The sequence below is a fragment of the Oreochromis niloticus genome, linkage group LG13 (genome assembly GCF_001858045.2).
Source record: "Oreochromis niloticus isolate F11D_XX linkage group LG13, O_niloticus_UMD_NMBU, whole genome shotgun sequence".
Classification (NCBI taxonomy): domain Eukaryota; kingdom Metazoa; phylum Chordata; class Actinopteri; order Cichliformes; family Cichlidae; genus Oreochromis; species Oreochromis niloticus.
The window spans coordinates 3557050-3581264 of NC_031978.2; the positions used below are offsets into that span (position 1 = coordinate 3557050).

General features: G+C 40.5%; 1 protein-coding gene across 1 annotated transcript; it reads left to right on the forward strand.

Moving 5' to 3' along the window:
* Nucleotides 1–705: 705 nt before the first annotated feature.
* LOC112842040 (uncharacterized) lies at nt 706–23214 on the forward strand. The gene is made up of 4 exons (XM_025897792.1): nt 706–749; nt 1534–1667; nt 21766–21941; nt 22073–23214. Coding segments are annotated over exons 1-4 (771 nt in total). The 5' UTR covers nt 706–748; the 3' UTR covers nt 22533–23214.
* The last annotated feature ends 1001 nt before the right edge of the window (nt 23215–24215 follow it).

Sequence of the window (24215 nt, forward strand, 5' to 3'; positions counted from 1 at the left end):
TGAATTTGGACACCCCCAGAGAGATAATGAGGGGATGGGGTACCGGTGGGAACACAGCTGGGACAAATCAGACCTAACGAGACAAGGGGAAGCAAACTAGACACACTGCACATAGGACAGGGACTTTCACAGTAAAACAGGAAACAGAGTGGAATGCAGACATGACAACATAAGCTTGACAACATGAAGAAGAAGATAAGAAACATGACAGACTAACACAGAAGACTGAAGTGAAACATTACTAAACTAAACTTAAGGCAACCAAATGATAATCCTATTACTCAACACACTTAAAGGGATAACTTAAAAACTCAAAACATAAACTGAAAACGCTGGGTCAGAGACCCAGGATCGTGACATCTATGGCCCTGTTAAAAAGACACCATTCAGCAGTTTATGTATTGTCTTGTATTCCAAGTTGTGTTGTAGTTGTGTTGTGATTTAGGCAACAGCTGTACCGAGGAAGAAAAAAAACACGTTCTCTGTTGAAACAATGTTGCATGTCCCTTTGAGAAGGACAGACACTGACCTCTCAGTCTGAAGTAGGTGTTTAAAATATTTGTTAGTATACGTAAGAAGCAAAATTTCACAGTCAACAGAGCTGGAGGGATGATGGTTAGTAGCTGTGCAGAAAGTGTGAGTACAGGGTGGGGTTAGTAAAGTAAGCTAGCACAACTTCCCCGTTCAAAACAAACTTGTCATATTGCAGACTTTACACACTGATTCAGCTGGAAGCAGTCCTGAGACAAGTAAGGGCAAGTTTACACTTATTCACATTATCTCTACATGAAGAGCAGCATAGTTATGAAGAAACTGACTCATAATAAGGACAAGTCCATATTTTCAGACATTATATTGTAGTAATGACACCACCTGCTTTTCTTTTGTGCTTGCAGTGAGCCTCTGTGTAAATGCAGTGCTGTTAATGTGTCTGTTGGTAATATAATAACTGTACTTGGTCTATGTATTTAACATAAATCAAATGGTATTGCTAATTTGTGTTAACCTTTTCAATACTATAATAGTAAAGATGAATAGTGTTTGATCCTGGCGATGCAGGATAAACTGAAAGAAGGAACATAACAAACTCAACTAAACTGCTGTTTCTGAAGAAATTCAGTTGAAATCGTTGCTACTGCTGGTCTCTGTGTTTGGCTTGCAGTCAGTGGGACTAAAAGATTATAGGTAAATAGATTAGTGCTGTAGACTGAAACCAGGCGTACCTAATAAAATGGCAGAGACAGGGGAGGGGACTGTGGTGTGTCATAAAAAGACAGAAAGGAAATTCTAACCAATCACCAAATGATACTGAAATGAGTTTCAGGTGAACTTTGTGCCTCTCTCACTGTGACCTAATTAGTCTTCACCTTAAGTTTTTTTTACATATTTAAATTCAGATATGCCAGGTCTGTCTTGGAAATGAGTTTATTAATCTCAATGAGATTTTTATCTGGATAAATAAAGGACTAAAAAAAATTATGAACAATGTTAACCTAATTCTTTTTCCACCACTTGCTATCCCACACAATAAAGTGGTTTACACAGGAAAAAAACCCATCACAGAAAGTCATGGACAGGAGGGTCATGTTGTTGAAGCAATGATGGGGATCAACTTATATGTCAGCTTTCCTTTGACCATACTGATCATCTACTGTGTGTCTTATGTGGTAAGTATATAATGACTTTTACATTTCTTACATCTCTTTTTGTGAGTCTGCAAATATGACAACAGTGTGGGACAAAATGTAGATGCATCTGTTCATTTTTATGCAGATGACACAATTATTATTGTTGTGCTGATACCATCGACATGGTTTTCAACCAATTACAGCAAAAGCTTTTGATAGCATTCAGTGTCAGCTGGGTCAGCTCAGTTTTAAATGCAGAAAAAACAAAGTCATGTTTATCTTAAACAGAAAGAGGGTGCCTTCAGTACTTCTTTCTCTTGTATTTATATTGAAAGCGTGGCCTCATACAGATACCGAAGTATTGTGAATGATCAAAATCTTTCCTTTAAGCCACACATTGAACATCTATTAAAGAAACCGAGGCTGAAGTTGGAGTTCTTTTTCAGGAACAGATCATGTTTTTCACAGCAATGAAAAGGCGGCTTGTTGCTGCCACTTTTTTACCCGTCCTGGATTACGCTGCCATAATTTATATGAATGCCTCTGCCTCACTCTCTATCATGGGGCATTAAGATTTATAACTGGCTGTAAACCTTTAACACACCCCTGTACTCTATATTCTCTGGTTGCTGGTCCTCATTGACGTTATGCAGGATGTTTAATTGGTATGATTTAATCTAAAAATCGTTTTCTGGTTTATTGCACTCTTATTTATCGGAGTACATATTAGGCAAACACTAGTCATAGACTGTGGTTTCAGGATATCATTACATTCATCGTTTCATCAGTACATAAAGGGAAGAAGGCATTCTCATACATTGCAGAAAGACTTGAAGATCTCGTAACTGATTTCAGACTTCAAAAGAAGTGCAGATGTTTTTGTGAAATCAACTCTGCGAACTTGACAATGTAGGGCGGTTTTGTTTGTTTTTTAAATGAATAATTATTTAATTTTAATATGTTTTAATACGTAATTTCAATATGTTGTCTGAAACTGGTCTCTCTTGCAAATGAGACATTGGGTCTCAATGAGACCACTTAAATAAAGGTTGCATTTATTTTTTTTAAATAAGTAATTATTCAATTCAATTCAATTCAATTTTATTTATATAGCGCCAAATCACAACAAAAGTCGCCTCAAGGCGCTTTATATTGTACAGTAGATAGCACAATAATAAATTAGAAGAGTTATCAATAAAAATAAAAAAAAGCTTTCAATGATTTGAATGAATCACCATTAGAAAAGAATCATTAGTTGCATATTTCATTTCTGGATGATATCTTCTCAGGTGGTTTAAATGAATGAATTGGAACAGGTCAATTTCATGGTAAAAGTTCTTTATTTGGATTTTGTATTCATGACAAAGGATAACAAAGTAGGATGTTTAACTACTAACATAATAGAGCTGGATTTATCAATCCAAATGTTCTTAGTGACAAAACCAATGCTGGTGTTAGAATCAGCTTAATACTAGCATATTATGATCAATACAGTTGACCTTTTACAGTTGACTGCCCCATCTATTTTAGTTATAGACTATATGACATTTGACCAACAGGCGTTTACTCTTTTAAAGACAGGCAAATTTACATTAAAAAACAACACTTTCAAAAGTGTTGTTTTTTCAACCATGACTGGTTGAAAAGTTTTGTTTTGTATTGTGGAAAGTCATAGTCATGACACACTGCTCTGGCCTACATAAGCTACTCGTTTCTGTTCTGAGCAGTGCTCCCACATGAAATGAAATAAAATCCAACATAGAAAAATTAGAAAAATGAAGATAGTTAAAAACAGGAAATGTAAGACTGACATTGTGTAAGAGAGAAGGCTGAATTGCATCAATGAATAATATTTACTCTAATATCTAAGACAATAACTGCACCTGTGTTTAGAAAACAGAGTTACTTTTGCAAATCACCCGCAAAACTAACCACATCAGTGCTATTCTGGGATTGACTGCTCTCACACTATTTTGTCTCATTTACTGTTAGGGTTCAATGTTGAGAGAGGAATCCAAAAATAACCACAGATCCAGGCGTGTGCAATTTAGACGGCATTTTAATGAATACACATATGCGGAGCCAATACTGTTCAGATTCAGTATTGGACTAACTACAATCGTCAGCACAAAGACTTTTATAGGGTTGAAACAACAAAGCCCCCTCTTTTGCAAAAACAGACAAAGTACAGCTTACGTCAACTTAAACCACAAAATGTTCCGTGAACTTTAACATAGTTTAAAGAACATTACGTCTCTTGTCTCAACATCAGTTGCACTTCCTCTAAGTACTTCGGCACAATTCTGCATTTGCAGCAAAAATACATCTTCACTTCTGCCTTACCAAAATAGATCTACTATGGTGTGTATGTGTGTGCGTACACGTGCGGGGGCGCGTGCGTGCTGTGTACTGCGTACGTGTCATGACCTCTCTCACTATTTGTCTGTCTGTACGTGCAGAGTTTGCATCTGCTTTCTGAACCTTAGTTGACCTCAACTTAAGCAACCAACCAGGCTAAGGCCATCCTGTGTGTAATGATCTTGACTTATATGTAAAATATATAAACAACTGTTTCAATCTACCACAACTACTTAAGGCTTAATCCGCAATAAATGCATAATAAACACCCTACTCTTTGGCTTGCACTTAAACTCTGGCTTCAGTTTCACTTCTGCAAAAACATGCTCTGCAGACGCGTTTCCTGTCTCATTTTGGCACAGAGTGTATTTTCCTGTCTCTGCCCTCTACACTGAGATCATAAAAGCATTAAAAACATTTAAATTATAGATTCAACTCAACCGTTTAAAGTGGTTCTTCTTGGACCTGTAATAAAGGCTAATATAATACCAATATATTTGAACATCTGAATGCATCTGAATGCAACATCCCTATTAACATGAAATGGTAATGATGATTATAAAAATAGCAGCAAATAATAGCAGGAAAATATTTCTATTCCTGACACTCCCCATCTCGACCTCTGGCACACCAGAGGTCGCCATACATTATGTTGGGTCACTCCTTGGCCCATTCAGCTGCTTCCCTGTCCACCCCTGACGTCATGGACATTAGGATCACTTTTCCCACTCTGACCCTCTCTCGGCATTCTGTGATTTAGCGAACCAGACAACCCCATGTCATCTAGATGGTCTTAATAATAAAAGGCCCGCTCCCACTTGAGAACACTTCATGCTTAAGTGGTCTCTGCTCCTCTTCTGGGTCCCTCTCTTCTGGGCCTCCTGCAAAGGATAGAAAACACTTTCTCCCTACTATGCTCTAACTTACTCTGTTCCTCAATTGTTCTCTTCATTCAAACCTGATTCAACCTAATATTACTCAAAACATGAACCTAATTTCGTATTTGGTTTTTGACTTTTATTCCTATATAATCTTAAACATCACTCATCTCAATCTACAGCTTTTAACAGTCTTACAGCACTGCTGTCATATGTTTCCTGTTGTTCCTTATCTGATCACCCACATCCTGTACACAAACTGTCACTGCTGCAAGGGCCTCTCATCTAAAGTCACCTATCACAAGAAAATGTATCAAGAAAATCATTATAACGGCTTATTCTACTAAAAGGATAATAAAAAAAACAACCACTTTAATCATTACGTGTAAACACATAGTTAATTGCTCCTAGATAAACTTCATCATAGCTAAAAGCTGAACTCTAACTGTATTTTGAACTCCCATTTCCTGGGTGATAACCTGTTTGAATATATCATTTTATTTCATTTTGCTGCTCTTAATGTAATGACTCCTTCTAACTTAAACTTTATCAGACTTAACCAACATATATAAGCTTTCTCCCTTTGCTTCTGTTTTAAACAAAAACTTGGTCACTTCAACAAGTATTTGTTATTCTGTAACTGCTTTTTATATAAGAGGACTAATTTAGAGCTGCATGTGTTATCTCAATATTTTACATGTCACACAGTTTAGTCACAACCCAACTCCTATTCAGTTAAATGCTAAATGGATTTCAGGCCTTTGGCCTGGAATCAATACTGTCAGGTGTGTTGATGAACTCTATATGTCTGTAAGCGTGTGCAATCCTTCAATAACTCAGGTCATTCTCACAGTAGATTGGCTAATCATAACGTTAACCAAAAGTTTGTGACCCTCAAGAGACGACTCTCTGAGCCACAACTCCGTTAAAGGCACAAAAATGCAATGTGTATGAAAAAAATCCTTTCTACATATATAATCTCCAATATTATTCATTTGAGTCAGCGAGACTTTTAACATCCTCATAAAAGCTCTTGTCACTGTGACAACTTATCCTAAAAATCAAAAAGAAATCCCACATTTTCTACTCATAAAATGTTCACTATTTTCCCCAAAGCATATCCTTTATTCCCACAATTTCCCTCTAAATTTGGTGTACAACTTCTTATGAACACCGCATTTTATCTTCTAAACCTAATTCAGTTCATTTTAATCCTTTCTTTTAACAAATCCTCAGTTTTACTATATCTAGATTATCAAACAACCCCAATAGTTATAAAATCCTAGTAAAACCCATTTCTTTTTTTTTTTTTTTTTTTTTTTTTTTTTTTTTTTTTTTTTTTTTTTTTTTTTTTTCTCTTTTTTTTTTTTTTAACCTGTCCCGTTTGGTTCTTTTGCCATCAGAATTATTGTCTAAAGGCGAAGAAAGATGCCCAACGGATTTACTTTACCAAATGGACCATCCCAGCCTTGCCGTAATGGTCCATTTGATTCACCTTTTATTGTTTATTTTATTTTCACTTGCTGAATACGGGACAGACTTGACTGGTGGAAAGAAAAGGGGAGAAAGAAAGAGGGAAAGAAAAACAGCTGAGAAGAGGGACGGGGGAGAAGGGCAAAAACCAAAAACCAACAGAATAAGCAGACAAAAAATACATATATCGATCACCTGGATCACCTGTTAAGAAAAAAAGAAAGCAAGCAGAAGAAAACGAGAGTAATAAACAACATCACAATGATCTATGGGAATATGACAGTAAATACTAAATATTAAACATTACTGTGCAGCACGTGAGATCGACAGCGCACAGTGTGCTTTGAGGTAGGAGCCAAAAAGGGTGTAGTTTGTGTGTGTGATCACCCGTGTGTGCACCTGTGAGCATGAACGCGCTTGTTTTTAAAAGGTTCCTTCATGTAATGATCTGCTAGAGGGTGTGGGGGCCACTGCCCCATCCTCCAGGGCATGAAGCAGGTATGGAGGAGATCAAAACTCCAGACATCCAGAGGCCCCCAGAACACAAGAGACCAAGGAAGACCAACAGAGGGGCAGCCGCGCCACTATCCCAGAAAGAGCTGAGGAGAAGTCCTTTATGAGGGGTCACTCAGCAGCCGCGGAGCAGAAGCCGGGGGGGTTGCAGTGACGTGCCCGTGAGCTCCGCCGGCAGCCAGCTGTGCCTGAGTGACCGAGCCCCGGGCCGAGAGGCCGAGGGCACCCCATCCCCGAAGTGGCCCGAGCGAGCCCCAGGCTCCAGGCCCCGATAAGCAGCCGCCAAGGAGTGAGCCGGTGGGTACCTGGGCGCCCACCCCCGGACACAAAGAACCACCAACGCACCGATGTCTGAGGGCGTCTGCCACCGGCAGGGGAAGTGGTGGGGGAGATGGGCCTCCAAACCTTGGAGGGCCTGAGATGTCCCCAGAGAGGTGGGGTCTGATACCCAACCTGACATATAGACACAGACAAACAGGCACACACAGATACAAACATCTATTCCCACCCTCATGCTCTCATATACAATTACTCAACACTCACCCAACGTGGAGACGGACATAAAGAGACGCTGTACACACAATCACACTCCCCAAGCGTACTCTAAGCCCCGGGTCTAGGTACCCTTGCCCCTGGAGGGGGAAACTGCGCCCAGACCCAGGTGATGTTACCCTTTTCCCTGCGGTGGGGAGAAGCAGACTGCCCCGACTCCGCAGCAGCAGGGAGGCCCCACATTCCAGACCCCAGTCGGACGGCCAACTCCTCCTCCTAGCCCCCCCCGCTCCAGCAGGCCGCAGAGAACGGGGGTGTAGGAAGACTCCAAACCTCCCTCCACCCGCTCATATGTAGTGTTGATGTATGTGTGTTCTAAGGTGCATTTAAAACCCAGGAGGGCATGGAGCTACCTGCCAGAGCAGCAGGTAAGCGTATAGCCCCTCCTGCTAGCCCTCAATGTCTACGTGTATTTAAAATTGAGAGGTGGGCAACGACGCCAGGGGTGAGGTGTACACCCTGATGGTAATTTGGAATCCGTGTAGCGTGCCCACCCCCAAGATCCTATATGTATGTGTAATGAGAGTGTGAGTAATGTGAATGTCTAAGTTGTGGGATAAAATTGAGGCAGAGGCAGCCAGAAGGGGACAGAGGGGGGGATGTCTCCTCTGCACCCTGGTGACACACCCCTACCCCAAGGCCCTGCATGTGTGGGTGATTGTGGTGGAGCGGGAAGAGGGAGGCAGCTGGAGATGGGGAGGGAAGGAAGGGAGGGGCAAGTGACCCCTCCCTGGGGCCAGCTCCCCCGCTGACCCCAGTAGGCACCCCCATACTCTGCAACCCGCCAGGGAAAGGGGGGCCCAGGCCCATCCGGACCGGGGCCCAGTGCAGCAACGCCGCCCAGCCCCACAGAGCCCGGGACAGTCCACCCGACCCCACCACAGAGAAAACTGCACCCACCCCATCATCCACTCATCTTCCAGACTACACAAGACAATAGACGCCCAGGCTGAGATCTTCCTCCACCTCTCCTGTATCTCCCCCTCCTGCAGAGAGAGTTCCTGAAGAGAGGAAATCTCCTGCAGGATTTGACAACCTCCCCCACCAGTTGAAGAGCCCCCAGGTGGTTCGATGCACAGGCGGCACCCCGCGCCAGGACTGGGCCCCCATACACCCACCCGCCCACAACCCCGGCAACACACCAACCAGGACCCAAGCCCCTGAGGCTTGGCCAGGGCCCCAGCCCAGAGACGGAGTGCCCCCAGAACCTCACGCCCATCCCGGACCCACCCAGGGGCAGCCAGGCTACCAGGTCAGTAACCCACGTCCGTCAGCACAGACCCTCCCCTAGCCCCGCTGCACGCAGCCACGAGGAAACCGTCACCTAAGAGCCAACAGAGCCCCTAATTGGCCATGACCGCTACCCCGGATTGAGCCCCCCAAGGAAGATGCTCCCGGGGAACCCCCTGATGCCCTAAGCCTGTCCCTACCCCCACACCAATCACAACAGTGAAGGTGGGACCAAACTAAGACCCCCCACCCCCACTAGGTGATGGAGCTGATCAAAGGAGCCCAGAGAAATTGATCTGATGTGGTGGCAGAGGCTGTATCAAGACTAATGTAATCTAATAAATAATTTCTATATTGGTTAAAATTAAGATTATTTTTATTTTTCCAGTTCATGAGGACTGTTTTCTTGGCTATGCATAGGGCAGTGAAAACCATATGGGCTATATTCTTTTCCGGAGTGACATTATCTAAGCTGCCCAACAAACATACTAAAGGGGAAGTTGGAATGTTACATTTCAGACACTTTGATAAGTCTTCACATATCTCGCGCCAAAACTTCTGAACTGGTGGACAGAACCAAAGAGCGTGGATATAATTGTCCGGTGAATTGGTTTGGCAGTGTGAGCAGTTGTTGGTAGACGTAAAGCCCATCTTGAACATCCGATGGCCTGTATAGTGCACTCTATGTAGTATTTTGTATTGAATTAATTGAAGACTGGGATTTCTAATTAGATGAAAGGTTTTTAAGCAAATCTGAGACCAGAAGTTTTGGTCAAAGTTAACTGATAAATCCGCTTCCCATTTTGCAATAGGAAGTGATATTGATTCATCTGTTTTAGAAAGCATTCTGTATATTTTGGATAGTAATTTGGGGGTTTTAAGAGTAAGAAATTGAACCACACTTGGTGTCGTTTGTAGTTCAACTTGACCCGGTTTAAATCTCTTATTTATTATGGATTTAATTTGTTGATATTCTAAAAATCTTTTCTTGTTGATCCCATATTGTGTAACTAGTCTGTCAAATGAGATAAATTCTGTTCCTTCTAGTATATGTTCTAAGTATTTGATTCCTTTACTACTCCAATCTGAAAAGTTTATCATATTATTGTTTTGTAATATGTCAGGGTTGTTCCAGATAGGTGTACGTTTGCATGGGATTAATGAAGACTCAGTCAACTTCAGAAACTCCCACCATGCTGTCAGAGAAGAGCTGATGTTGATGCTTTTGAAGCATTCATGTCGTTGGATGTTTGAGCTGATAAATGGTAGATCTGAAATCTCTAGATTATTGCAAAGTGCTTGTTCTACATCTAGCCAAGGTTCATCTAAGAGGGTATGTTTTTGCCATCCTGAGATAAACTGAAGCTTGTTGGCTAAGAAGTAGTGCTGAAAGTTAGGTAGTTCTAATCCTCCTTTATCCTTGGTCTTTTGTAGTGTTTTTAAGCTTATACGTGGGGGCTTATTTTTCCAAAGGAATTTGGACATATATGAATCTAGAGATCTGAACCAATCTTGCGGCGGTTTAGTTGGGATCATTGAGAATAAATAATTTATTTTGGTAATACCATCATTTTTATAGCGGCAACCCTTCCCATGAGTGATATGGGTAGACATTTCCACCTAGCCAGATCACCTTCTACCTTCTTTAAAAGTGGGATATGGTTTAATTTAGTTAGATCTGCAAGCTTGGGAGATACATTAATACCTAAATATTTTATATTTCCCGATTGCAGTGGAGTAGAAGAGGAATTATGGAAGGAGCAATTAATCGGAAGGACTGTAGATTTTGACCAGTTAATTGAGTAATCTGATATTCTTGCAAAAGAGTTTATCAGTTCAATCACCCCAGAGATATTGGTTTGTGAATTTTGGAGAAAGAGTAACACATCATCCGCATAAAGGCTGATTTTATGTTCTACATTCTTGCATTTTATGCCCTTAATTACTGAATTCTGTCTAATTGCTGCTGCTAGTGGTTCGATAAAAATTGCAAACAGTGAAGGGGAGAGTGGGCATCCCTGCCTGGTGCCCCTCAGGAGACAGAAGCTGGAGGATGTCTGGTCATTTGTTCTCACACAAGCTGTTGGGGAATTATATAATATTTTTAACCAGTTGATGAAAGAAGATCCAAAACCAAATTTGTGTAAAGTTGCAAATAGAAATTTCCAGTTAACTCTGTCAAACGCTTTTTCTGCATCTAAAGAAAATATTGTAGTTTCAAGGTTTTTACTGTATGAGTAGTCTATCAAATTAAGTAATCTACGTGTATTTGTTGATGAGTGCCTACCTTTTATGAAACCAGTTTGGTCAGGATGAATTAAGAGGGGGGTTATTTTCTCTAGTCTCTTCGAGAGAGCTTTGCAGATTATTTTAAGGTCTACATTTATAAGGGATATTGGACGATAGCTTGAGGGATATACAGGGTCTTTGCCTGGTTTTAGCAGGAGATTAATGTTTGCAGAATTCATATTTGATGGAAGTCTGCCCTTTTCTTTGATTTCCAACAACGTTCTGTAAAAAACTGGTGCTAGAATCGTCCAGAATTCTTTGTAGAATTCTGCAGGAAAGCCATCTGGGCCTGGAGCCTTATTATTGGGCATACTTATCAGGGCTTCCTGGAGTTCACCTGGTGTCAGTGGCGAATCTAGTGCCATTGCTTGAGTGTCTAATAATTTTGGGAGAGTTATGTTGTCTAAAAACTGATCAATTTCCTTTTTAGATGGGTTTATTTGTGGTGAATACAACGTTTTATAGAAATCCCTGAAAATGTTGTTTATTTGTTTCGGGTCAAATATTGTGTTCCCAGATGAATCTTGAACAGCACATATAGTTGTTTTTTCTTTATTTATTTTTAGCTGGTTTGCTAGAAATTGACCGGATTTATTACTATGTTCATAATTTTGTAAGCGTAGTCTTTGTACTAAGAATTTTGTTTTTTTATCAATTATCTCATTTAATTCTAGTTTTGTTTTGCGTATTTTGTTCAGTGTTTCCTGATCTTGGTGGTACGCGTAAGCTTCTTCTAGGGATTTGATGGTTTTTTCTAATTCCTGAATATTTTTGTTTTCTTCTTTCTTTTTATGTGATGAGAAAGAAATTATTTTACCTCTCATCACAGCTTTCCCTGCTTCCCATAGAACAGAAGCTGATGTTCCGGGAGTGTCATTAAAGTCTAAATATGAAGTCCACTCTTTTTTAAAATATTTAATAAAGTCTTCATCTTTAAGCAGTGAAGTATTAAATCTCCAGTTTTTACTTGGCGTAGTATTATTCTTGTGCATTAGTGTTAAAGATACAGGAGCATGATCGCTGACAGCTATAGGATGAATCTCAGTGTCTGAAATGTCACTCAGCAGTGAGCTGCTGACCAAAAAATAATCCAGACGAGAGTAGGAGTGATGAACATGTGAGAAGAAAGAATATTCCTTACTGTTGGGGTGAAGGGAGCGCCATGCATCGCAAAGACCAAAGTCGCTCATATACTGTTTGATTATATTTGTGGACTGCCAATTACGCTGAGTTCCTGCTGTATTGAGCCTATCCATTTCTTCATTTAGTCCAAGGTTGAGGTCGCCTCCAAGAACAAGTGTGCCATCTAAGTGTTCAGAGAGTGCACTGAAAAAACCGTGAAAGAATGAGGGATCATCAACATTTGGACCATATACACTTACAATACATAGCTTTTTATCACATATAGATAGTTTAATGATTAAGAATCTGCCCTCTGGATCTATAACTGTATCGAGTACTGTGAAATTAATATTTTTATGTATTAAAATTGCTACTCCCCTTTGTCTAGAATTATAACAAGCTGAGAACACATTAGGAAACTCAGGTGTTTTAAGTTCATTCGAACCTTTAAGAGGTCTGTGGGTCTCTTGTAAAAGGACAACATCTGCCTGTAGTTTTTTGAGTTGGTTAAATATTTTTAACCTCTTTTCTCTGGAGCCAGCTCCATTTACATTCCATGTAACGAATCTTAGTTCACCCATAGATATGTTTGTATAACTAGGGGTGTATGCTGTGTGTGTCGCTTAGACAGGTGGAGAGAATACATCACCAGTTCATAAATAAAGAGAGGGAGAGAGAGAAAAAATGCGTGGCGAGATGCTCCCTGAGTCTGATTATGTGTGTGCATATTTACTAATATGAGTAGTACGCTTGACTTAAGTGTGTGTATCCTATACTGTGTGCGCTGTCTGTCTGATGTAAATGTGCTGCAGTTGAGCGCATGATTGTGCGTGATCGTGCTGTGCATATGTGTCGAAATAAAGTTTGTGGATGAGTCTGGAGGCAGGTGATCGAAGCAGTGAAAGAAATAAAGAAAGAAACCAAGTACAAGGGTGAGCAGCATAAAAACAGGAGGGGGAAAAAGAGAGAAAAAAAACGAGAAGGAGAGAAAAACAATAGCAAAAAAACCAAAAACAAACAAACAAACAAACCCGGAAACATTCCAATCATACCGTTGACGGAGAGTGACGGTGTTAATTCTGCTATGAAATTAAGATGAGCCGATTTGATACTGGTAAGTTAAACAGATGTTAATGTTAAGTTAATGCAAGTTAGTGTGCGTGGATAGGGAAAGGGTGTAGCGGATTCTTATCTGGTGTGAAGTTAATACAGCCACGGAGTGATGTCGGGGTCGCGGTGGAGCTGTCCGTCCACGTACAGCCGGTCCACAGCGATGACAGCGCGGGAGCCCTTCTGGATGAAGCTGCGTCGGATTGGGAACAGGACCCTGCGTCGTTCCAGGATCTCTTTGGGGAACTGGTCGTTCACGCTGAAGTCCGTTCCTTTTAATTCCCTCCCGCGGCTTTTCACCTGTTCCTTTTGTTTGAAGTGGCCAAATTTGGCCACAATAGGACGTGGTCTCCCGGCCGGCGTCCTCACGGCCCCCAAGCGATGCACTCTATCGAAGGCAATGTTCTTTACGGTGTCCTCCGGCAGCTTCAGGTGGATTTTAATGAAGCTTTTCACCGTTGCCTCTGCATCCTCTCCGGCAGATTCTGGAATACCGGAAAATACAAGGTTGTCACGCATGCTACGGGCTTGTAGATCGATAAAACCCATTTCAAATTAAACAAATTAAATCTTAAACCCCTCTCTTTTTTTTGACACATCTCATGTGGCAAAAAACTCAAAATGCTTCACCCAAGCTTAGGAAATTAACAAGGGAAAAAAGGTTAGTCATATCCTATCATTTCTCAGAACACCTCAGCCATCCTCCTCTCCGGTATTTTGCTCCAGCCCTGAAAACCTGTGTTTAAGGAACAAAATCAATTTAATCATCATGTCAAGTCTCCTCAAAATCGTTGCTCCATGGAAAGTCTGGATCCTTGGAACTTCCTGGAAACAAAACCTGTGTGTTAACCAGAACTTCACATTTCATACTCAATTTCCCCACTTATGATCCAACCTGTGTTATAACACAAAATAAACTTAAACAGAACAGTTATTAATCATGTGTTACCTCAGTTAATGGTAACTTGAGTTACATCAATGTTTCCCTTTTAGCATTTAGCATTCTATAATGTAATAACATAATCCAACCCCAGTAAATAATTTTCTCAAAACAAACATCAACATCCCCAGAATTAAGTCTTCCACTCCTCCTGTTTGTCAACCTTTTATTTATTTCCCCTCTTGGTCCGATCACTCGCATTCACTCACATGCATTCACACATGATATTTTTTGCTGATACTGCAGCCTTCTGCGCACGTCATCAGATGCTCCACATCAGCAAAATGAGCTCAATCCTTTGTTTTATTTCATTTTCCTTTTTAGGAAAATAGTTCGCTATACTTTTGACTGGATTGAATCGATACAATCCATTTTTAGACAGAGACTTGCCGCCAATCAGTCTCTGATTGTAATCAATTATAATCTGTAAAGCCCACCTGATTTTCGTACTTGGTAATTTTGTCAACGCCGTCCGTTCACTCTCTTCCAGGCCTGCTTAGAACAAAAATGAAAAAAGAGAGCTGATTATTAGCTCATTAAAGTACCAAACAAAATCACCTGACAGGTTTTTTTTTCCTGAGTGCACTTACTACTACAAAAAATTTTTTTTCTCTGGGCCCCTCTCAGACCTATCCAGGTCTAATCAAACTCCCTCTCTCGAAATAAAACAACAGCCTCAAAAAATCTGAAACAATCTTAAATTTCACCCGTTCAACACACCGAAAACCTCGTCAAAAGATCAAAGACCGTTTGCACAATGTCTCCCTTCCTCACTTTACCATGTGTTCATTCAGCATAAGATCTAAACCAATTTCGACAACGTATCATCCTTAAATTATAAATTTCCTGTCCAAATCTGCCCCTCTGAACAGACCTGACCACCGTAATCAAATATCCTGATACTTTACCATTATATATCTCGCCAAATAATCTTCAACAGCCACCGCTCTCTCTTGAACTGAAAGCCTCCGACACACACCCACACAGGAAATGTCTCTGCTCCAGCTAATTTGCATAAACCCACAGCTCAACAGCCAACTTGACAAGAGAAATACATGTTTAAACCTTAACACATTATTGAATTATTTTCATTTTCTTTCTATACTAATCACCGGTTTTGATCACTCAGTACGAGAGCACTCCTAAGTCACTCTTATAAACACTTTTCTTTTGTTTTTTCCATCTATTTTAAATCTTTCCATCAATTTTATTAACCATTCACACCATTCTCTCACTCATACAAGCAGCAAGCAGATCTTCATTGCATATGCTTATGTTCTTAGCCAGGTTTTAATCAATGTCTCTATGCATTAAGCTTCAGGAGCTTGTCTTTATAAGGTTAATGCATTTTCTGTCTGTGTGTGTATGGGTATGTGTTATTTTGCATCTATGGCTTCACAGTCTCCCAGACTCCTTCCCAATTCTCCAGTTAAGCAGTCAGTTTTCTTTTTCCCCAAATTACTAACCGAAACTTTTGATTTCCCACCTTAAATAAAATCCCTCCTGGTCTTCAGCCAGGAGCTAGGGCTTGCTTTTCAGGTTCATGGACACATCATTCTGTGAACAATTCAACCAGAAATTTGCCTTAACTTATCCAGTGATGTTAACCTATAATTTTCTTCCGACTGGTGCGTCTGGAGAACTGGTCCAAGTCTGCTTTACTCCTGAAAGTAACAAAACTAAGACATTTTCATTATTATCACAAGTGGTTAAATAACCCATTTCTCTATCTCTGGTCAGAAACACCAATCATGCCATGCATGTAAGCGTGTTCTTCCTTGTATTTTATGTTAATTAAGTGTAAACTGCTTCTTCATTGAATTAATTCATTGAGTTCTTCGTTGCATTTCTATGTATTCATGTTAATGTACTCTACGTGTAAGCTGTTTCTTCATTGCATCCTATATATTCATATTTAATTTATGCATTTCACCACTGAGCTTTAGATTCAAACTATCTCACTTCTGATTCATTTCAAAAATAATCTCACATGTAACAATTTGTATGTGTGTTTTCTATTCATTAAAGTAATGACAATTATTTTCTTTCATTATTCTTACCTTTTCTAATGTTTACCTCTTTGTTATGCTGTGGTGGACATCCCTAAACAATTCATGAGTTCAGGTTTCAACTTTCAATCCAATTATATCCTATATTCTCGCAGTCAAACTCGTCCAGCTTCATCTCTCACCGGTCTCTTTTTCATTCACAGTGTCCTGTTCGTGCTTCAAAGCTCCAGCAAACACAGTCTCAACTCAGCTGTTGTCTTCTTCTCTGTTTCTTTACAGTCTTTCTTTTAGATTAAGTCCCAGCATGGCAAAATATCACATTCAGTGCCTTCAGTCTTATTTTCATTTGCTCTGTTTTCTTCTCCATTCATGGCAAATATGAGAGTCAGTGCCTTCAAGCAGACACATCACCCTGTTCTTCACCAGCATGCATGTTGCATCTTTCACACTGCTGGACTCATCAGTGGTCGTCAGTGTTACTGCCTTCGCTTGCACTGCTCTTAGCTTCAGTTAATTCTTCAAGTCCACGATGTTCTGTCGGTCTTCATCAGGCGATTGACTGTCCTTTAAGCTTCTTCTCAGGGTCAAAGACAAAGTGAGAGATCAAGCTGCACAATTTCGAGCCAAAGCCTGGCTTATTTTCTCCCAATTCTATTAATCTATTGTTCTGGTGCTGCACTCAAGGTTCCAAAGTTGAGAGATGTCCACCTGTATTGACACACTAAAGCATACAATTAGTATTATATTCATTTTTTCTTAAAGGCTTCATTTGCTTCATGTGCCTCATCTGTCTCTCTGTGTTCTCTCTGTACACACTCAGTTCCTTTTATGGGCATGCAGAGTTCCTGTTCACTATTTCCTGTTCTCTGCAGAGTCTGTCTCTCTTTATATTTATAGTCTAAAAACCCTCTTTAACTCTACTAAATCTTGATCTAAAAAACAATACACCTTCATTTCACTCACACACATTTAAATAGAGCTCCTTCACACATCAGAACAACTAACACTTCTCCACACACATCACCCTTCACCCTTCTTTAGATCAGTTTGTAGCGTATACACTTATATGTTTTCCATCAGAAAAAATAAACTCAATTTCTCATAACCTCACTCATGCGTTTCTTGAATTAAAAGCACTTTCAAACTTTAAAACATCCTACTTTACATCACAAAAGAAATATATTTCATACACACTTTTAAATGTTCTAACCTCTTTCAGACGCCATGACTCGTCTCACACACACTGCCTTTTCTCTCTCAAACTTCCATTTTCCACTCACTCAGTCAAATCATGCAGAGTCACTTAAATCAAATACTGACAGCATTCCCACGGTTAAAATCACTCGAAATACACTTTCATACGAGTATCTTGGACATGCCTTCCATAATCAGAAAGAGCAAGTCAAAAGAAAAAGAAAAAGAAAACTGAAACCTCTCATCGTCCTCACAGCTTCTCCCCACACACACATAACTGAAAAATAAAACACACCAACCTTTATGGCTCACGAAATATACATCTATCAAAATTCAGTCATTTACTATACATCCACACTAATATATTCAAACTGTATTTATACTCTCGTAATAAGCAAAACCAGCCTCTTATATACAGGCATTTATCGAAATTGGCAAACAATAGTCATAAAGCTCAATACTCTCAAAACTGAAACCACCCTCTCTGCGCATCACCGCTGCTCATTTGCATTTACACACACCATCAGTGCACATCCGGCTGTGCATTGGTGACACAGAGACTGATCTTACTCATAGATCTCATATTTTATATTACAGACGTCTTTAATTACAACTGCACAGATTTTTTAGGCCTTTTCAACTCCTATGTAATTTCGATAATATAACATAACGGCTCCAACCGATCAGTCCCAGACTTTTTGTGCTCAATTCACCAGGGCGGTCCCAGACTGTGCTGTCCAGATTTCTAAACCTAACTTAATTTGCCAGCATACCCAATAAGCGCAAAAATAGGAGACTCTAACTCCTAGCAATTTTGAAGATTCCCCAGTCCTTCCCGGCTCGTCGTGCCGTACTAACCCTACTCTTCAGGGTAGGTCAAGGATAAACGTCTTTATCCAGGAGGGAGCGTTACCTCCGAGAAAATGCGCTTCTTAAGGGTCCCAGACTCCTCGTCCTAAAGTAATTTAGAGTAATTTGAAACAACAATCTACACCCAAAACAGGATTAAGATTGAGGCAGATCTCCCGTTGTGGACATAGGGGACTCTAACCCACAAAAATGACCATCACACGTAGACCAGATGACCAACGGGACTTTAACCCACACAATGACCAAATTCCCTATCATTCTAAGTTCACTTAGCAGTCCAACTGCTTGGCAGTCCAACTGCCTTAACTCTCTTCATTCCTTTATTCTCATTACTCAGTACTGTCACTTATACTTCATTATCATTACTTCAACCGGTAAACTTCATGAAAACTTCACCAAAATTAAAAAACAGACATTCACCAGTAATTACAGTGACCAGGCTTTTAATTTGACATGCCCAATGTGACACCTTTTGGAAATATATTTCAACAGGCAGTGTCTTACCTTTAAATGCCCCGGGGAATGCCTGCTCACTTTCACCACTGATTACCGTCTGCCCGTCCAATTACCACGGACCCCGGATCTCTCCGTCTACACCATTCCCCTCTCTCACCGGAACGAGCCCCCAAATGTTAGGGTTCAATGTTGAGAGAGGAATCCAAAAATAACCACAGATCCAGGCGTGTGCAATTTAGACGGCATTTTAATGAATACACATATGCGGAGCCAATACTGTTCAGATTCAGTATTGGACTAACTACAATCGTCAGCACAAAGACTTTTATAGGGTTGAAACAACAAAGCCCCCTCTTTTGCAAAAACAGACAAAGTACAGCTTACGTCAACTTAAACCACAAAATGTTCCGTGAACTTTAACATAGTTTAAAGAACATTACGTCTCTTGTCTCAACATCAGTTGCACTTCCTCTAAGTACTTCGGCACAATTCTGCATTTGCAGCAAAAATACATCTTCACTTCTGCCTTACCAAAATAGATCTACTATGGTGTGTATGTGTGTGCGTACACGTGCGGGGGCGCGTGCGTGCTGTGTACTGCGTACGTGTCATGACCTCTCTCACTATTTGTCTGTCTGTACGTGCAGAGTTTGCATCTGCTTTCTGAACCTTAGTTGACCTCAACTTAAGCAACCAACCAGGCTAAGGCCATCCTGTGTGTAATGATCTTGACTTATATGTAAAATATATAAACAACTGTTTCAATCTACCACAACTACTTAAGGCTTAATCCGCAATAAATGCATAATAAACACCCTACTCTTTGGCTTGCACTTAAACTCTGGCTTCAGTTTCACTTCTGCAAAAACATGCTCTGCAGACGCGTTTCCTGTCTCATTTTGGCACAGAGTGTATTTTCCTGTCTCTGCCCTCTACACTGAGATCATAAAAGCATTAAAAACATTTAAATTATAGATTCAACTCAACCGTTTAAAGTGGTTCTTCTTGGACCTGTAATAAAGGCTAATATAATACCAATATATTTGAACATCTGAATGCATCTGAATGCAACATCCCTATTAACATGAAATGGTAATGATGATTATAAAAATAGCAGCAAATAATAGCAGGAAAATATTTCTATTCCTGACATTACTTCACCTGGCCCAAAGTCTCTTACAATGAACAGTATTAAGTAATTATATAAAACGTCTTGTTTAGTGATTTATACCACAACAAAAACAAGTATCATTATGACTATCTTCTTCTAGGAATCGACGTGGCAGTCCTGCCGTCTCCCCTGCGGATCTTCTCTTCCACTACATTCACGTCTGACCTCGTCTCGTATCTTGTCCTCTTTCAGGAATAAGACAGAGAAAGAAAAACACCTCCCTAACCTAACCTTTCTACAGTAATATAATCTAATAATACTCAGCCTACTTTTTCCACTTATTATCTAAGTCTGGGACATTCTGTTCAGACTCCCTTAGCCCAGAAAAATATTACGCTGACTTTAGCTCTACTTATGATGTGTAAGCATGTTTACAACCCCTTCTGCACCTCAACATGTCAGTCTCAATACTTTTATTCAGTCATAGCTCTAAATTAAAAATGAATTTAAAAAAAATAGGAGGTCTGATATTATAGAAAAGTCTTAAAAACAAGCAAGTCAGGGGACAGTTTGTGTTCAGGAGGATTGCTACAATCTAATGAAAACACCTGTTGGGTCTGTTCCCACAAACCCCGCTAGTTCTAGAGACTTATTCATCATGAAAGAAAACAAGACAGTCAGCGATCGATCGATTACTTGCGCAAGGAAGGCCTCATCTGTGTCCAGCACGAAAATGACTCCCCGATGGCCTCCTCCTGTTGCCTTTTATTGAGAGACAGTTCACACAAAACACAGCAAGCAACGCCCACATGGTTCTAAGGCATTGTATGTATATGTGTGAACCTTTATATGTAAGTAGGAATGTGCGTGTGTGTGTGTGTGTGTGTGTGTGTGTGTGTGTGTGAGACCTCCTGCTGACCAAAGAGCTCTATCCTCCTTTCGGTGGAGAAACCGTCCTTACCCTCCTTCTATTCGGTGGAGAAACCTCTTTAAACCTCCTTCGGTGGAGAAACCGACTTAACCCTCCTTAAATAAATCAAAAAGATTAAAAACAAAAACACTGGCGGAGAAACCAGGCAGCTTGCGTCTACACGCACAGCTTGCGCACTCACGTACCTGCTTTAACGCACGGGCACGTAGCCGCTCTCTAAGACCTTCTGTACTCACTGTTCGTGTTATTTCCGTTCATGGGAAGAGTCTCTGGTTCCCGTCAATCGCCATCCATCCCGAGGGGAGTTCAGGCGCAAACTGTCCGGCCTGGAACAAAGCAAAGTAACAGGGCTTTCGTCAATCGTCCCAGACGATGGCTGCTAGCAGACTGTGGTGGCGTCCTCTCCCTCTCCTCGGTGAATGCGATGTGTTAGGATCCGGCTCTCGAAGGACCAAATAAATGTTGGGTCTGTTCCCACAAACCCCGCTAGTTCTAGAGACTTATTCATCATGAAAGAAAACAAGACAGTCAGCGATCGATCGATTACTTGCGCAAAGGAGGCCTCATCTGTGTCCAGCACGAAAATGACCCCCCGATGGCCTCCTCCTGCTGCCTTTTATTGAGAGACAGTTCACACAAAACACAGCAAGCAACGCCCACATGGTTCTAAGGCATTGTATGTATATGTGTGAACCTTTATATGTAAGTAGGAATGTGTGTGTGTGTGTGTGTGTGTGTGTGTGTGTGTGTGTGTGTGTGTGTGTGAAACCTCCTGCTGACCAAAGGGTCGTAAAAGCAGGAAGCTTACGACACAAGAAACAGATCTTTCAGATAGGATGTATCTACAATTAAACCTCCCCCAACACAGAGTGGTTAGAGGTGTTCAGGATCAAAGGAATGGCTTTGATAATACTGCTTGAACTAAGACTGTACAAATTTAAGAAACACAATGGCAACATTCAACAATTAGACCTAACAACACCAACTGCTGTTTTATGTGTTCTTGTCCTGCTCATGTCATGTTTATTACTGCATTAATGTAAGTTAATTTAAAAATAAATCTAATTAATTAATAATTAATTACATTTGTATTTCCTGCAGGTGCAGAAGAGTCAGGTCCCTATCATCTATTACACAAATCTCCTCATCACCAATGTAATCCAGATCTGTATGATGACCATGTGGGTGACAAGAGTGGAAAGCATCATCACTGTCATTATTTATTACTGTGTTATGATGGCCAACCTTTACTTCAGGATGTGCATTGCTCTGGAAAGGTACCTGTTCAGTGTGTGTGCATCCTTGCATGTCTCTAAACATGATCTTTGTACTGTGAAGCATCCTGACTTTCAGAAATATACTATTGTGCACTGTGATAATCAGAATTTATGTTTCTCTTGTGTTACAGGTATTTTTCCATCACATACCCACTGCTGGACTGTCTCAGAAACACTAAGAGTTCTGTGCTGGTCTGTGTTCTGGTCTGGGCTTTTTGTTGTGTCAGTGTCCCTCTTGCCATAGTCTTAGATGAATTTCAACGTTTAATTATTTATGCTGCCCTCCCTGGCCCCCTGTTCATGTTCTGCTTAGCTCGGACCTTCAGAGCCCTGCATGCTGCCACCTCAATGTCCATGGAGGAGAAACAGAGAAGTCTAGACATTTTGATTCTGTTGTTCTTAAACTACTTTTTAGGAACCCTTCCCACAGTGCTCTTGGATATTCTAGTTATTCAAAGCTACATCAGCTGGATCTTCTTTCTGTTTGTTCCTTTGGTGTTATTGTTTTTTTTCATCCTCTATGCATGTGTGAGGTGTGTGAACAGCACTGCATCAGATGAAGAAGTTGATGATGAGTGTGAGTCATGTTAGCACGGACAGGAGTGTTGATGAAAACAGAGTCAAGAGAGAGAAACAAGGATGCAAATTGTTGAAGAGTTTCTGCAAAATGAGGCAAAAAACATCCTTCACAAATACTGTTGCACAAGGACATCAGACTGTCAGCTGTGCTGAAGCTGAAGTGTGTCTGTGTAAATTATTTTAAAATTGTTTTATAATCTGCTATGATTCTTGCTGCCTTATTTAAGCTCTGGGAAGCATTTTCAGATACAAATACAGCAGAAGACTGAGAAATTATTTTACCTTTATGCTTTCAACTGAACCCACTGAACTTCGCCAAGCTTGCTGCTTCCGTCATAATTTAAGTAGTCCAATGAAAGAATAGAAACAAACTCTGCTGCTCATTGATTTGCCAACGTAGAGCTTGTGTAGTTTTAAATTCAAAGACACTCAGGGCAATTAAAGAAAATGTCATCAAATGATTAATTTAACTTTTACTAAATCGAGCTAAACCAAATATTAAATATATTTAAAAAATTTGGGTTGGCTTAAGGTTGGTGGTTTGCTCTCTGGGTGAATGAGGCATGTTGTGTAAAGCGCTCAGAGTACTCAGAGTAAAAAAGTGCTATATAAGAACCAGTCCATATGTTGGACTGCTTTCTTCCATTTGCGCAACATCTCTAAAATTAAAAATATCCTGTCTCAGAGTGACGCTGAAAAACTAGTTCATGCATTTATTACTTCCAGGCTGGACTACTGTAATTCATTATTATCAGGATGTCCTAAAAACTCCCTGAAAAGCCTTCAGCTGATCCAAAATGCTGCAGCAAGAGTCCTGACAGGGACTAGAAAGAGAGAGCATATTTCTCCTGTATTGGCTTCCCTTCATTGGCTTCCTGTTAAATCCAGAATTGAATTCAAAATCCTACTCCTCACATACAAGGTCTTAAATAATCAGGCCCCATCTTATCTTAATGACCTTGTGGTACCATATCACCCTATTAGAGCACTTCGCTCTCGCTCTGCAGGCCTACTTGTTGTTCCTAGAGTATTTAAAAGTAGAATGGGAGGGAGAGCCTTCAGTTTTCAGGCCCCTCTTCTGTGGAACCAGCTTCCAGTTTGGATTCAGGAGACAGACACTATCTCTACTTTTAAGATTAGGCTTCAAACTTTCCTTTTTGCTAAAGCATATAGTTAGGGCTGGACCAGGTGACCCTGAATCCTCCCTTAGTTATGCTGCAATAGACGTAGGCTGCCGGGGATTCCCATGATGCACTGAGTATTTCTTCTTCAGTCACCTTTCTCACTCACTATGTGTTAATGGGTGTCTCTGGATTGAATCATTACTAGTTATTAATCTCTGATAGAAACACGAACGACACGCGATCCCTTCCAAATATTTTTTTCAGCTAAAGCTGAAACTCAGGTCTTAGTAAATTTGCACCCACTGGTTTTAATAGGAAGCATTGAGTATGACGTCAATATGAACTTAGAAATTACTTAATTATTTTTTCTGAAGAGTAGAATGTGTGTGCAGTGGTAAGCACCATCACCTCACAGCAGGAAGGTTCTGGCTTCATATCCAGTCTGGGGCTTTTCTGTTATGTTATCCTTGAGTCCATGAAGGTTCTCTCCAGGTATCCTGACTTCCTGCCACAGCCTAAAAACATGCATGGGATTGTAACTAGTCATTGACTATAGGTGTGACTGTGTCTG

What these genes read in the sequence shown, in the direction of transcription:
- LOC112842040 (XM_025897792.1), top strand. An exon ending in TCTACTGTGTGTCTTATGTG is followed by an intron (nt 1,668 to 21,765) that starts GTAAGTATATAA and finishes TATTTCCTGCAG; the next exon opens with GTGCAGAAGAGTCAGGTCCC. An exon ending in ATGTGCATTGCTCTGGAAAG is followed by an intron (nt 21,942 to 22,072) that starts GTACCTGTTCAG and finishes CTTGTGTTACAG; the next exon opens with GTATTTTTCCATCACATACC.